This window comes from Populus nigra, chromosome 4 (assembly GCF_951802175.1).
Source record: "Populus nigra chromosome 4, ddPopNigr1.1, whole genome shotgun sequence".
Taxonomy (NCBI): domain Eukaryota; kingdom Viridiplantae; phylum Streptophyta; class Magnoliopsida; order Malpighiales; family Salicaceae; genus Populus; species Populus nigra.
In genome coordinates, this window is record NC_084855.1 from 15,678,503 (window position 1) to 15,692,437 (window position 13,935).

Here is a 13,935-nt window from a genome sequence, read left to right on the forward strand (position 1 = left end):
ACAATGGACACCATTATACATGCCTTCTAAAAAGTATAGGCGATATATATATATCTTATTGCTAGTAAATATAACAAAGAAACCATGATAGAAAGATTACAATACCCAAGCAAGACAATGTTATTTTTTTTATTGTGAGGGTGTTTTTGTTATTTTATTGTGAAAAAACAAAATTACTATAAAACCCTTGAACATAAAACCTTTTTTTATTTTCCTATAAGATTACTTTGGAAATTTCATTCCTCTATAGAAAGACAAAAAAGAAAACATCTATGCCCCAATGAATTTGAAAAAGACATGCGTATCTCTATTTTTTTTTAAAAAAAAAAACCATAATACCTCTTATTTCTTGCCTTTTGTTTTGTGTAAATAAAAGACAGAGCGGTTTTGGGATGATAGAGTAAAAACCCCACATATTTGAGTGGTTTCTATAATAATTTTCAAGTGAGTGTCACGTAGCTTTCAAGGAAATGGTAAAATTGAATTTTCCTTTTAAAACAAAATGTGAAGGTACCAAATACGAGAAAAAAATATCAATATAAATAGAGTGACAAGGATGGGTTTCCATTTCATTGAAAATGATAGCTGGAAGCTTTTGATTGGCTGAAAGGCTGATTAGATGTGTTTGGAGTTGTGATAATAATAAGAGTATAAATAATATATTAAAATAAAATATTTTTATTTTTAAAATATTATTTTTGATAAAACTATAAAAAAAATTAAAAAAAAAAATATAAACACACCATAAATGCTCCGAATCGAACCTAGCCCATTGGGCTTTCATGGACGCTTGGCATCTCATCGATGGACAAGATTCATACAGAGTAGGCCACGCCATTACCACGTACCACGTGTCAATCTCGTATCCGAATCATGTTTTTTTTCTTCTTCTTTTTCTCCCTTCGTTCCCTCTGCTTGCCACTCGCTTTCTCCGTGGAGAGTCGCAGAGCAGTGGAGCGATGTCAAGATCAAGCGACTCTGCCTCTAAATTCAGAGTTAGTTTCCTCTCTCTAGACCTCTGAATTCAGGTCTTGATCCTTGTATAAGATAGATAATTATTGATTGGCCTGGATTAACATAATTACGATGATTCACTCTTATCGCAATGAAAATCAGTTCTGATACATTTAATCTCTTAAGATTTTTCAATCTATTGAATGTATGAGGTGTTTAGCTGCTGATAATAAATTCATTTTCCATTATTTAATTGATAACACCATGGAACTATGCATAATCGCTTGCTATTATGCTTAAGGTATTTTCTCCATTGATTATAAATTCGATTTCTACCTTTTCTTATTATTGTTGTTGTTATCGGCAGAAATCAGATGGAGAACCGTCAAATAACGGTGCTGGAAACCTTACGTCCAAGATGAATCAGCTTAAAAGACAAATTCAAGCGGAAAGGGTTGTTTCGATAAAAGTAAGTCTGAAGTTTTACCGTATTCAAGGGTCGCTAGTGATCTGATCGCCGTTCGTTTGTTCATGGCTTGGTCAATAATTATATACAAGAAAGCAATTCATGTTTGATTATTTTCTTTTTTGTATAGGATAAAGTTGAGAAAAACAGAAGGAAACTTGAAGCCGATGTTTCTCAGCTAAGATTAGCAACTTCGAGAACATTTATGGGGCAGAATGGAGTTTCTAAAATGATTTCTTTGAGAATTGGAACTCCTCTTTGTAAGTATGGTGGATTTGCTCAAGGATCGGGTGATAAAGATGTTATCAATGGTCATGAAGTTGCACCCACTACGGGTACCAAGCTCCCGTTCGTAGAGAAGATACCTCCGTATACGACGTGGATATTTTTGGACAAGTATGTCAGATAGTACTTGCTCATCTTTCACATTTTTTACCCGATGCTAAATAAATAAGCAAGCAAACATGTGCTGTTGTATTTACCTGTTGGGTGCTCTTTGAGGATATCAATAATTCATTTTTGATCCTGGAGAAATTTAACCTGCCATATGTTGGGAAATTAATGCAAAACATTTGATGATTTATGCTGGCTCCCTCGTATTGTTTCATATATGGAGATTTTGTTTTTGTGTTATATTTCAAGTATGCAATTATGCAGCACAGGAATCAGAGGATGGCAGAAGACCAGTCAGTGGTTGGCAGGAGACGCATATACTATGATCAACATGGCAGTGAAGCTCTGATTTGTAGTGATAGTGAAGAAGACAATGAACCAGAGGAAGAAAAACATGAATTTTGCGATGGTGAAGATCGCATTTTGTGGTAAGCTGATTGATTTTATTTTGGTACATATTTTTAATGCAATTTCCTGTTAAAATTTAGGATGGCATGATTGCATTCTTAATAATGAACCGTGTTGCTCTCTACCATTTTTTTTTAAAACTAGCAACCTAAGCAAAAAGCTACACTGTTGAACAAAATTTAATCAACTTTAACAAAAGAGTATATGTCAAGAACTGATATTAAGATCAAAATTAAAAACAGCGCAGATCAGTTTGAAAGCTGTAAGACTGACATTAGATTCAGTTCTTATTGTCGTTCTTGGTCTTCTAGGATGTACCAATAGTAGTTATTCATACTCTAAAGTCCTTGTTTTTATCAAAATTGTTGCTTTTGGTGCTTAAATCAGAAGCAGCAGACATTAAAATATGCTATCTGTTTGGTCTTAATGACACCCCTGATTGTAATTCATGACCAATTATTTGCCACCAGTCCCAAGTACTTCACACTGTGTCTGTCAAATTTGGCAGGATGGTCTCTCAGGAACATGGATTAGCTGAGGAAGTGCTGAATGTTGTTAGCCAGTTTATTGGAGTTGGCACCACAGAAATCCAGGTAGTACAAAGGAATTTATATTAACTGCTTTGAGTTTTGAACTGATTTCATCATTAGTTGCTTCTATTACTACGTGTTTGGTGAAAATGGTTTCCTGTGGCTTAATTTACTTACTGAGTTTGATATTGCAGGAGCGATGTAGGACGCTCGAGGAGAAATATAGTGGTGACCAAAGTGTCAAAGATACTAGTGATTCAGTAACTGGGAGGGGCATATCTATGGAAAAGAGCCTTAGCACTGCTTTAGATTCTTTTGATAACCTATTCTGTCGCCGTTGCTTGGTACTCATTTCTGGCCTAATCATGAGATGAAATTTTTCTGAATTAATCCTTGATTGCTTCAACCTTGATTTTTTCATCTTGAACAGCTATTTGACTGCCGCCTCCATGGCTGTTCGCAAACTTTGATTAATCCTGTGAGTAGAAACCTTCATTATATATGAGTGCTCTGTGTGTGTATAAAGTATAAATTTTTTAATGTAAGGTGTTCTTATATCTAATAGGAGGCTTTGCTTGGCAGAGTGAAAAGCAGTCATATTGGTCTGAATATGAAGATGATCGGAAACCTTGCAGCGATCAATGTAGTCTTCGGGTGTGTTCTTTTATCTGGTTGAAAATTCTCTTCAATTTTTATTTGATTTATTTTAAACTTTCAGCATAAACAGTGGGATGCTTTTCTGGTCAACAAGATCAATTTTTAACCAATTGGAACTTGAAATGTTAAGAACATTAGGCCAGATGAGGTCATATATGTACCAAAAATCACTATAAACTGCAGAAAACAGGCTACAGGAGAGGTTAACATTCTGTGGTATATGATCCTATGCGCTCCTTTTAATTTTTTATTCCTTAATTACAAGACAGTTTTTCTTACATATGTGAAGCTGGTAAATAATTGTGCTGTCTGTACTGCTCACATAAACAAGTTACTCAAAGTTACACTGTTACTCCAAATTTTTAGGTAATTATTATTCTTAGAATGTGTGTGCATTTTTTGTTCATTTGGACACTCTTATTTACTACTGCCATTACACGTATTCATTCACTCCCCAGGGACTTACCAGATCATATGGTTACCAATGACTTCTAATGTATCTTTTCTGTTGCATATGCTGTTATAATTTTTCATCTGGAGTTCTTACATTCTGCATTGAAAATTGTGAGTCTGATATTAATGTAAATGCCGTTCAGCTAAGAGTTGTCAAAGACTTGCCAGGAGGTTCTGTTAATAGGACAAAAACTGCAACGTCAACAGAGGAAAAAAAGACTGCAGCAGCCTCAGATGCTGAAGGGCCAAGTGGTGTAGACTTCATGATAGATGAAGAAAGTATCACGGAGAAAGAGATGAGTGTTATTTCGGAAGCTTTTTGTAACTTGGAACCTGCTTCCGGAGCTCCGAATCTGGATATGTCTGCTATGGTGATACATAACCAAGAATACATGCGAAAGCGCAAAGCACCACAGCATACAGATATAGCACCAGATGGCTCATCACAGGCTCCTGCTGATATGCAGGATTTTAGTAAGAAAAAGAAAAGATTATTGCATTTGGATGTAGTAAATGAAGCTGCTGAAGGTGTATTTCCTGATCATGGTTCCACTGCTAAAAAAGCAAGTGATAAAATTGAACTTAAGATGACCATAAAAAAGACGACCAATGATTCCTTTGAAACTGTTTGTTCTGGTACTGAGAAGAACGTTGGGCATGGGGCAAAGGATGTCTATGGAGTGCCTAGACCAAAACAGTCATCCTCAGTAGACAGAGCAGCGGAAGGGGTTTTAAGAAAATCTGAGTGGAAACCCATTGAGAAAGAACTATATCTGAAGGGAGTGGAGATATTTGGGAAAAACAGGTATGGGGTTTACCTATTTAAATAACATTTCACACTTGCATGCAGATACCAATAATACATGTCTTGAGATACCTTTATCATTGGTAGGTGTCAAATGTTTGTTTGAAAACTGTTAGATATGCAGGAGTGCAAGCTTGCAATCCATGTTCAGTTATTAGGAATCTGGATGTACCCTATAAATTCCTGTAATTAACCAAGCGTTGCATAATGTAATTATGTTGGTTTCAAAAGAGCAGAAATTTTTATCCCTCTTCTAATTAACTTACTGGTTTTGATAAATCCAAATGTAACTTCACTTATCTTTTTGTGCCAAACAAAACTTTATGTCTTTATTTTTCACGTTGTGCTCAAAGTATGATTTGTGCTTTGCAGTTGTCTTATTGCAAGGAACTTACTTTCAGGCTTAAAGACTTGTATAGAGGTGTCCAATTACATGCGTGAAAGTGGAGCTATGATGCCTCATAGATCTGTTGCCCCAAGATCATTTCTAGAAGACAGTGGGAAGAGTGATACGGATTATGTGGTATGCATTATGATTTATGATATTTCAGGAAGGATTATACTACCATATTCTTAAGTTTGCTTTGTAAAGGAAACCATCTGCCTCAACTCATCTCAAGTTTGCTGTCTTTCTTGGTGATTGTACTCCATAGATTTGGCATATGCCAATGATTTTTCAGGAAAAGATAGCTGCCCTTGACAAAAGAAGGGTGGAAGAGAATCATGTTCGTATATTTATGAGAATTCGAATATTGATTTCCAACTGTATTCAGCAGTTGCTTTTAAATATGTTGTTATAGTTAACTGCTTCTCTCCCTCCCTGTGTTCTTTCTGATTCCATAGGGGTCTACCAATATCAATTTTCTTTTCCTGTAGGGTTCTGCCTTTTCATCCCACAAGTTGTTTCTACATTATAAAGCCATGTCTTCCATACCTTTTGTTTTCTGTAGGAGCAAGATATGCCAACAAGGTCCCGTTTACTTCGTAGGAGGGGAAGGGCACGGAAACTAAAATATTCTTGGAAGTCTGCTGGTCATCCATCATTTTGGAAAAGAATTGCTGATGGAAAAAATCAGTCATGTAAGCAGTTTACACCTTGTGGATGCCAGTCAATGTGTGGAAAGCAGTGCCCTTGTCTGCATAACGGAACTTGCTGTGAGAAATATTGCGGGTATGTTGATGTATCTTTCCATAAGGTGACTACTGATTACAGAAGTTAATGCAACATATATATAATGTAGAAAATAGTCTCTTTTGCATTTGTACTATACAGCATATTTATGAGTAGTATTTGAATCAGGATCAAGCTTCTTACCACTCAGCTTAAAATTCTTCAGGTGCTCGAAAAGTTGCAAAAATCGCTTCAGAGGATGCCACTGTGCAAAGAGCCAATGCAGAAGTCGACAATGCCCGTGCTTTGCTGCTGGTCGTGAATGTGACCCAGATGTTTGTAGGAATTGCTGGGTTAGGTAAAGTATTTTATATGCTTATACTTGATGATCATTGTTTTTTATGCAAAGATTCATACCTCTATTGCATTTCCATTCTTATATGTGTGTGTTTCTGTAAGCACCATGGCGTTGTATTGTCAAGTTCGCCATACCTGTACATCACCTTTTGGCATTAACTCAATCTTTGTATCCTGCATCCTCCAAATTTCATAACAGTGACAGTTTATGCACACACACCATACTACAAGACCTTATTATCCAATAGGGGCGGTAGATTGAAGTAGATGTTAGCTCCAGAACAGAATCATTTGACAAATGTGCCCCTGAGATAATGGAATATTAGGCTCATAGGCTTCGTCTCAAGTTATTAGTTGGTTGTTTACCGTAGAAAAAGATGGTTCACGACTGAATATTAGTTGTCTCGGAAATTGATCTCATTTTATCTAGTTGTGAGAAGTTGGAATTTTTGGACTTTAGTGTTTTCTATCCAAACTGGAGCCAGGCGGACAAACATTTGATCTTTGTATCAGTCCAGTTCCATGTTTCAAAGGCTCCAGTTTCGGAGCAATCTGGTGACTTAAAGAATACTAGTGATAGTTCAGGGATTTTCATATCAAAAAAGAAGAAGAAAGAAAGAAAGAAAGAAAAGTAAAACATGAAGTTGTTTGATTGATTTATTCAGTCATGGGAACCTGTCTGTTCTGAATTAAAGTGTCTCTTTCAGTCCCATGAATCTGATTACTGAACTATTCAATCCATGTTTCTTTTGCAATTTGATCTCCGGTTTGAGTTAATAAATTCTGGGATCTATTGATGGCCAGGTTTACTGAATTTTTCAATCTCTTTGACCTTCTCTTTCTTTCATTCTTCTGCATTTTACGTACCATTTTTGTTTTTATGCAGTTGCGGAGATGGCTCATTAGGAGAGCCTCCAAAACGAGGAGATGGACAATGTGGAAACATGAGGCTTCTTTTAAGGCAGCAGCAGAGAGTGAGTGATTCAGAAAAACAACAGTTATCATACTAATATTATAGATACATTCTGAAAGAAATTTTGTCTTCCACACTAAATATATAATATCATTCTTCAGATCCTCTTGGCAAAGTCTGATGTAGCTGGATGGGGAGCCTTTTTAAAGGTATTACTTACTGCCTGCTTCTGTTGTCATGCTCTCCATTACTGTGACTTGTTCTGTGCAATGAATTTGATGATGTGGTTTCAGAACCCTGTCAACAAAAATGATTATCTTGGAGAATATACTGGTGAATTGATCTCTCATCGAGAAGCGGATAAGCGTGGGAAAATCTATGATCGTGCTAACTCATCATTCCTTTTTGACTTGAATGATCAGGCAAGTGATAGTTACTGGTTACAAAATAGATAATCCCGTGTGTAAGAACATAATAATAATGCTATCCTTTGAGACCAAATTCACCTCATGTTCAAATGGCTGCTCCTTTGACAATTGAGCAGTAGAGTGATGGTATCTGATTTGGAGAACTAAATTGGTTTACAATTTCAGAAGTTCAATGCAATTTGCAGAATCTATTTTCGTACTGCCATCTTTGTTGATTAATGTTGCATTCTATCCACTTCAGAGTGATTTACTGAGTCTGTTTTTGTGGCTATCTTCCTCACCGATTAATGTGGCTTGCTTCTTCTTCTTCTTCTTTTTTTCTTTTCTTTCCAGTTTGTCCTTGATGCTTACCGAAAGGGAGATAAGCTGAAATTTGCAAACCATTCATCAAATCCTAATTGCTATGCTAAGGTATTCAAGTTTCAGTGATTACCATGTTAATTTTTCATTCTTCAACATGGACTTAGATATTATGTTGGATCATTCAGGTAATGCTGGTAGCAGGAGATCATCGAGTGGGCATCTTTGCAAAGGAGCATATAGAAGCTTGTGAGGAGCTATTCTATGATTATCGCTATGGGCCAGACCAGGCACCCGCGTGGGCTCGAAAACCCGAGGGTTCCAAAAGAGATGATTCCACAATCTCCCAAGGTAGAGCAAAGAAACACCAATCACATTGATGGATGATTATTGGCATGGCTTGATATTATGGAGCATGTTTCTGTAATTCGTAAGTGTATTTGAACAGTCCCTTGCTCATAGAATGAACATAAGTTGCCTATACCAGGTCATGCCATCATTTATTTGTACAAAGATGCACGCACAAGTGCGCTTCCTGTGAATTTGACTCTTTCAAAAAGACAGGATAGCAATAAGGTCAAACATTGTTATTGATATTGAGTTTGAAACTGATCTTGCAGTTTCCTGCAGAAGCCAACAGTATCCGATGAAATATGCTGTTGTTTCATGTAAAATTGTTATTATCATAACCAATAAGGCATTTTTCTCTTGCTACTTTGTTTCTTTCCTTCGAGGCTGGTAGGCAATTGTTTGACCTTGAGCTTTGAAGCATCCATGTGCATTATTAGCTGGGGTGGGGTGGGTTCGCGTCTCATCAGATCCACATCCTCCTTGGACGCTATCTGTGTAACCACAGTGTTAGTATATGTGTAAAGACGTCATGCTTGTGGTTGGAAAACTAGGCGTTTCAGAATCTGCAAAGGACTAAGAATCTGGTTCGTAGTGATGAATTTCTTCCAGTTTCCATTCGTCTGAATCTCAAGTAAAACACCTCTCTCCCCCAAAAAATAAATTTTTTTAAAAAAATCCCCACATGCCTGCCTGCAAGATTACGAGGAATGAAAAGAATGTACAAGCTGAAAAGTACAAATCAGTTCTACTGAAACGTATCCCCTTGTTTAGAGCCTATTTTAGATAGCAAGTGAAAGTACATAAACTCGTTCCATGTATCTGGAACACCTGGAAGACACCAATGGCTGCAATCTTGGATGCTCGATGCATAGCGCTTACCAGGTCTTTTTCCATATACAGATGGATGACCATCTGTCCTGAATCCAGAGAAGCCAGTTATATTCAAGAAAGTTACAGGAGTCTTCATGTGCTTGATAGTCTCTTCAACAATGGAATTCTTCTCAGAATAGCCCGTACTTGAAGTTTCATTAAGGGGTTGAGTAGCACCCATACACTGCCCACCTGAATTCCATTGTCCGCCCCTGTATAATGCATCATAAGCCACTCAACAATTCGATACGTGGAGGTCAAGGCATTGAACATGACAGCACTGAACATACCTGAAATGAGAAGGCGCCGAGCTTCGAAAGAAAACACGAGTCTTTCTCGGATTAATGTGCCTATCAACCCATGATGCCCAGGTCATTAGAGCTCTTCTGAAAGCTACAGAAACATCAAGCTGGGGATGAACTTGGTTACCTTCCTGGTAATAGTTGATCCTGTTACAAGGTCAGCAAAAGTTACAAACGACCTAATATAGATACAAGGAAGCAAAGATATTAAAACTACAGATGGTCTTTTCCGAAGCTATATTGCTCTATTTTAGAGACACCCTGCATGCTGGTAATAATGTTGTGAGTTTGCCACATTCAATATATTCCATGCTTTCTTAATGAAACCAGATCCTAATAAACCTTCCAGCAGTAGCAATTTTTTATTTGAAAAAACAGAATTCCCATAAAAACTATGCACTAGCCTAGGTTCTGAAGTTGAGGAGGTCAAGAATATACCGACCCAGCTTTTGTTTTGAAGTGAGACCACCAATGTGCAGTGTTAAAAATCAAAATGTCAGCTCCTCTCCATCTTGATGAACCATGATCAATGGCATCGATTCGTAATGTCTGCACTCTCCTGGACCCTATCCTTGCTTTACTCTCATGAACCAAGAAATGTGACACATAGTATTCAACTGTACATTTATAGTCCTGCAAAACCAATCTCAAAAATCAGCAACAAGTCCAACAGAATAACTTGTTAGTATCGCAAAATTTGATCTTACCACAAATTTGAAGCTATAATTCCCTTTCTCCTTGGTGATTCTCCTTCCATGGGTCTCATACACCTTCTTAGGATCTTTAACAGCTCCCATTAGCATGCACAGCATGGATTCCCATTGGTTCCTGTTAATTGAATCGCCGACAAAAACTAGCCTCTTCCCTCTAATCAAATCCAGCATTTTTGTCGCATTGAATCTGTGGAATGGAACAACACCCCGTTTCAAAACGAAAAGAATTTTCAACATTGTGTGCTTCTGTCTTTTCCACCATTGCCCTTTCAATTAAATCATAAAGCCCCTACTTTTTCAAAATAAAAGGAAAGAGAAAGACTGTTTGATGTAAATTGATGTACCTTGAGATGTTGCAGTCTTGAGGTTGCCATCTCCATTTCATGTAATCTTTATCCAATCTCCCATTGCCAACACAATCAAAGCCCTCGTCTATGAAAGGACATGAACTATTTGTGTAGAGAGGATAGTTCTCATCATAGACCCACCTCCCTCTCGTAGCATCACACTCTCTCATGCTCTTTTCTTTATTTCTTTCATTCCTCGAAGTCTTAATATTTGCCACTGAAATTGGTCCTTTTTTCTTCTTTCGAATCCCCTCCTTGTTTGGAGCTTCATTTTTTTCCTGTGAAGCAGCTCCTCTAGTCTCTTCTGCAATATTCTCACTACTCTGAACTTCAATTCTCTGCGTTGAAATTGATCTACTCTTCTTCTCTTCAACACTCGCAGTTTCTGGTACCAGCGCCCTCTCTTGTACCGTGCTAAAACTACCATTTACACCATCTCTGTCTTTCTCACTAGTTTCAGATTCGTTGCCCTTTCTTTTAATAACTGAAATGCTAGCAAATCCAGAAATATTTTCAGGTTCTCTAAAATGGGTATCTACAAAAATTGAACTTTTCAGGTCAGATGATGAGGAATTTATAGTCAAGTCACTGAAGGGCTGTACACTAAGTGGTTTTAAACTCGCTACAAGGGAGGTTTTGTTGAGCTCAAAGTTCGTTTCTTGGAGAATTGAAGGGGTAGATTTGGACACCCAGATGGTAAAAAATACGAGAAAGAATAAAGAAGAGATTGTGAAAGAAAATACCAAGGATCTTGTGGATTTGAAGGAGAAACTTCTCTGCCTGTCCATTTCTGAAAATTAGTCTCTCTGTTGTGTGTTAAGAAATGAAAGTCTACTTCAAAAGAGTTTCGAACGTCTTTGTTGAAAATTGGTTTTTTGATGTGGAAGGGAGTTTGAAGGGGAGAGGGGGGCATTGACAGAGAAGGCTGCCATATGCTGTCTTCTGGGGGTATTTCTGTTTCTTCAAGTAATAAGAAAGTGTGGAGAGAATATTTACCAAGAAAAAAAGAAAAAAAAAAACCTGTTAATTTGAAACATGAACTCTCTTTCCTTCCTTTTCTTTTTAAATCCAAAAGGTCTAGAAATTAGAAAAAAGACAAAAATCCAATGGCTAATCCACCCGTTAATGAATTCTTAGTGTTTCAGGTGTTTACAAATCTCATTCATCATGAACAGACTAGCCTTTAAACTCTCGTCAAGAAAAGAAAAACAAAGGCATCATGTTTGATATCGAAGTTTTTCCCTAATTTATTCCCCTTTTCCAGTTCTTTTAGGAGAACAACTGAGTTAATAAGCAAGAATATTTTATTTTACATAATCTTTTTAACTGTTTTGTCCCTGTTTATGTATGAGGTATTATAGCAGTTATTTAAAAAAATATTTTTTATTTTTAAAATTAATGTATCAAATTAATATAAAAAAATTATTTTTTTAAAGAAAGTGTTTTGAACGCAATGACAACTTAAACAACTTCACTGACATATTGGATGAGTTGGCTTTGCTTGATTTGCAAGAGATGCAAGCGACAGAAGTAGAACCCATTGGAGGGGGTGGATTAGTCATCTTACAAGACACCATCTGTAACCAGAAAAATGCAAGGACGACGACGGTGGGGAGGCCGAGGCACAGCTGGACAGGACAATTACGTGAAACATTGTGGGAATAATCAAAAAATAATTGCCATCCGTTTTCATTATAAACAAAGTTGTCACATGCAAGTGATCTGGATTTATGAAGTATGACGAACGACTTTCTCTGTAGTTTAATTCGAGGGACCATCCAACCTATTTTCGATGGGACAAATTCTGCCATTACCATACAAAATAAAAAGTTACGACAAATTAACACAATTACAAAAAAGTCTTTATAAAATAGCAAAAATTCTTTATAAAATAGCATATTTTTAGGTGTCGCGATTCTAAACCATGATATTTAATTAATTTTATAATTTAAAATTATGATATTTATTTAAATATTATATTTTAAAATTGCAATATTTATTTAAATATTACAGTTTAAAATTGCGATATTTAATTAAATATTATATTTCTAAACCGTGATATCAATAAAATGATATGGTTTACAACCGTGACAAGATTTCATTTGATGTCATGGTTCACAACCACAACATCAATTAAATTTCAGTACTATTAAGAAAGACAAATTAGTCGACTGGTTTGTAATGGTCAATTAAACCAGCTGACTGGTTGACACTGAAAAGCAAATGACAATTATTATATGAACAATAACTTTTTAAGATTTTAATTAGAGTTTGTTTTTTGGTTTATAAGTTGGATAAAAATATATATTTTGACTTATAAAACATGTTCGGAAGAAAATTTTCATAAAGTCATTGTTTTTATGTGAATCGATTGACCGATTCATACAATTTGTTCAATCGGCCGACCACTTAAGCTAAAGGATTGGTAGTTTGGCTACTGCCCCCCTCCCAGCAACAAATTTTGTCCAACATCTAAATCTAACAAAAATAAATGTTTCTTATGAGGTTTATTATTTAGTTTGTTAATATGACATTTAATTTAGTTAATGATTTTAAAGAGTTAAAAAATTTTCAATTTCAACAAAATTTAGATTGAGTTTTTTCTATTTAGGAACCATACCCAGAATTTTATCTCACTTAAAAAAACACGAAAAGAACCACATTAACAAAACTTAATAAATTCTCACATTTTATAATCACAAGAAGCCCTAGGAATGCAAATAAAAAAACATATATACATGCAAAATGAATTTTAAATACTTAAATAATATATCATTCTAGTAATTGGAATCCCAAAATATATCAATATAACTCATCTATCTATGTCTTTATCGTCTACTGGATGATTTAAGCTCATCAATAGCACGACTGCATCTAGCTCCACAACATCATCAAGAGTTAACCTCTCTCCAAAAGTTTCAACTACAGTGCAACAAACATTGTACCACCAGGACACATAGGTTTATCCTTCATTTTCTTTGTCAATGTTATGAAGCCCAAATACAACCTTTCAACCCTTATGAGCATAAATCCAACCTAATATTAATAAAATATTAATGTTAAATGAAAAGATCAATAAATAAAACCCAATGTTTAGCATATATTAATTATAAAAAGATTTGTAATTTTTTTTTAGATACAAGTAATGAGGATTCATATATTAATAATAGCTTTTGTTATTTGCTTGTTAACATCCTTGAACAATAATCAAATAATTCATTTATCCTAAGTTGGATTTATAAATAATAAAGATTATCATTACCAAACAAAACTATGAGAAAAATTATAATATTTTTTTAAATAACTTTGAATATAGGGAAATGAAATCACAAATCAAGGAATTTTGTCTTCCATGTGCCAACATCCTGAATGGTTCATTTATATTGGGTTGACTTTATGGATAATAATATTATATACATAATAAATCAACAATCGCCATACATATAAAACTAAAACATACCAAACTTACACTATAAAATGTCATAGTCCACGATCCTGAAAAATTAAAGTTCATAGTCATACCAATCAACAATACATCTAAAAATTCAAAACACATAAATATTCATTTGAGGTTTAA

The 13,935-nt window shown here is 35.5% G+C and overlaps 2 protein-coding genes across 6 annotated transcripts; one reads left to right on the forward strand and one right to left on the reverse strand.

Annotated features, from left to right (window-relative positions):
* The first annotated feature begins 844 nt into the window (after positions 1–844).
* LOC133691189 (histone-lysine N-methyltransferase EZA1-like) lies at positions 845–8,489 on the forward strand. 3 transcript variants are annotated; one of them, XM_062111585.1, is made up of 18 exons: positions 845–995; positions 1,322–1,423; positions 1,551–1,816; positions 2,083–2,241; positions 2,730–2,814; positions 2,946–3,095; positions 3,182–3,229; positions 3,334–3,405; positions 4,005–4,666; positions 5,039–5,189; positions 5,320–5,391; positions 5,617–5,837; positions 6,004–6,135; positions 7,021–7,108; positions 7,209–7,256; positions 7,341–7,469; positions 7,809–7,886; positions 7,964–8,489. In XM_062111585.1, the coding sequence occupies exons 1-18, from the start codon at positions 960–962 to the stop codon at positions 8,153–8,155; spliced, it is 2,691 nt and encodes an 896-aa protein (XP_061967569.1). In that variant the 5' UTR covers positions 845–959; the 3' UTR covers positions 8,156–8,489. The 3 variants fall into 3 exon arrangements, with proteins under 3 accessions (XP_061967569.1, XP_061967570.1, XP_061967571.1); XM_062111586.1 differs by lacking the exon at positions 5,320–5,391; XM_062111587.1 differs by lacking the exons at positions 845–995; positions 1,322–1,423 and having other exon boundaries at positions 1,676–1,816; positions 2,078–2,241.
* LOC133691190 (protein trichome birefringence-like 6) lies at positions 8,342–11,578 on the reverse strand. 3 transcript variants are annotated; one of them, XM_062111589.1, is made up of 6 exons: positions 10,356–11,578; positions 10,006–10,198; positions 9,741–9,931; positions 9,287–9,445; positions 9,006–9,208; positions 8,342–8,617 (listed from the first exon to the last, which is right to left on the reverse strand). In XM_062111589.1, the coding sequence occupies exons 1-6, from the start codon at positions 11,144–11,146 to the stop codon at positions 8,487–8,489; spliced, it is 1,668 nt and encodes a 555-aa protein (XP_061967573.1). In that variant the 5' UTR covers positions 11,147–11,578; the 3' UTR covers positions 8,342–8,486. The 3 variants fall into 3 exon arrangements, with proteins under 3 accessions (XP_061967573.1, XP_061967574.1, XP_061967572.1); XM_062111590.1 differs by lacking the exon at positions 8,342–8,617 and having other exon boundaries at positions 8,716–9,208; positions 10,356–10,850; positions 11,102–11,575; XM_062111588.1 differs by lacking the exon at positions 8,342–8,617 and having other exon boundaries at positions 8,716–9,208; positions 10,356–11,576.
* Positions 11,579–13,935: the final 2,357 nt, after the last annotated feature.

Coding starts and splice junctions, on each gene's coding strand:
- LOC133691189 (XM_062111585.1), top strand. CDS start 960: ATGTCAAGATCAAGCGACTCTGCCTCTAAATTCAGA. Junction 2,242..2,729: donor GGTGAAGATCGCATTTTGTG/GTAAGCTGATTG, acceptor CAAATTTGGCAG/GATGGTCTCTCAGGAACATG. Junction 3,230..3,333: donor CGCAAACTTTGATTAATCCT/GTGAGTAGAAAC, acceptor TTTGCTTGGCAG/AGTGAAAAGCAGTCATATTG.
- LOC133691190 (XM_062111588.1), bottom strand. CDS start 11,146: ATGGACAGGCAGAGAAGTTTCTCCTTCAAATCCACAAGATCCTTGGTA. Junction 9,446..9,740: donor CACTTCAAAACAAAAGCTGG/GTCGGTATATTC, acceptor ACCTTGTAACAG/GATCAACTATTACCAGGAAG. Junction 9,209..9,286: donor TCGGCGCCTTCTCATTTCAG/GTATGTTCAGTG, acceptor TGCATTATACAG/GGGCGGACAATGGAATTCAG.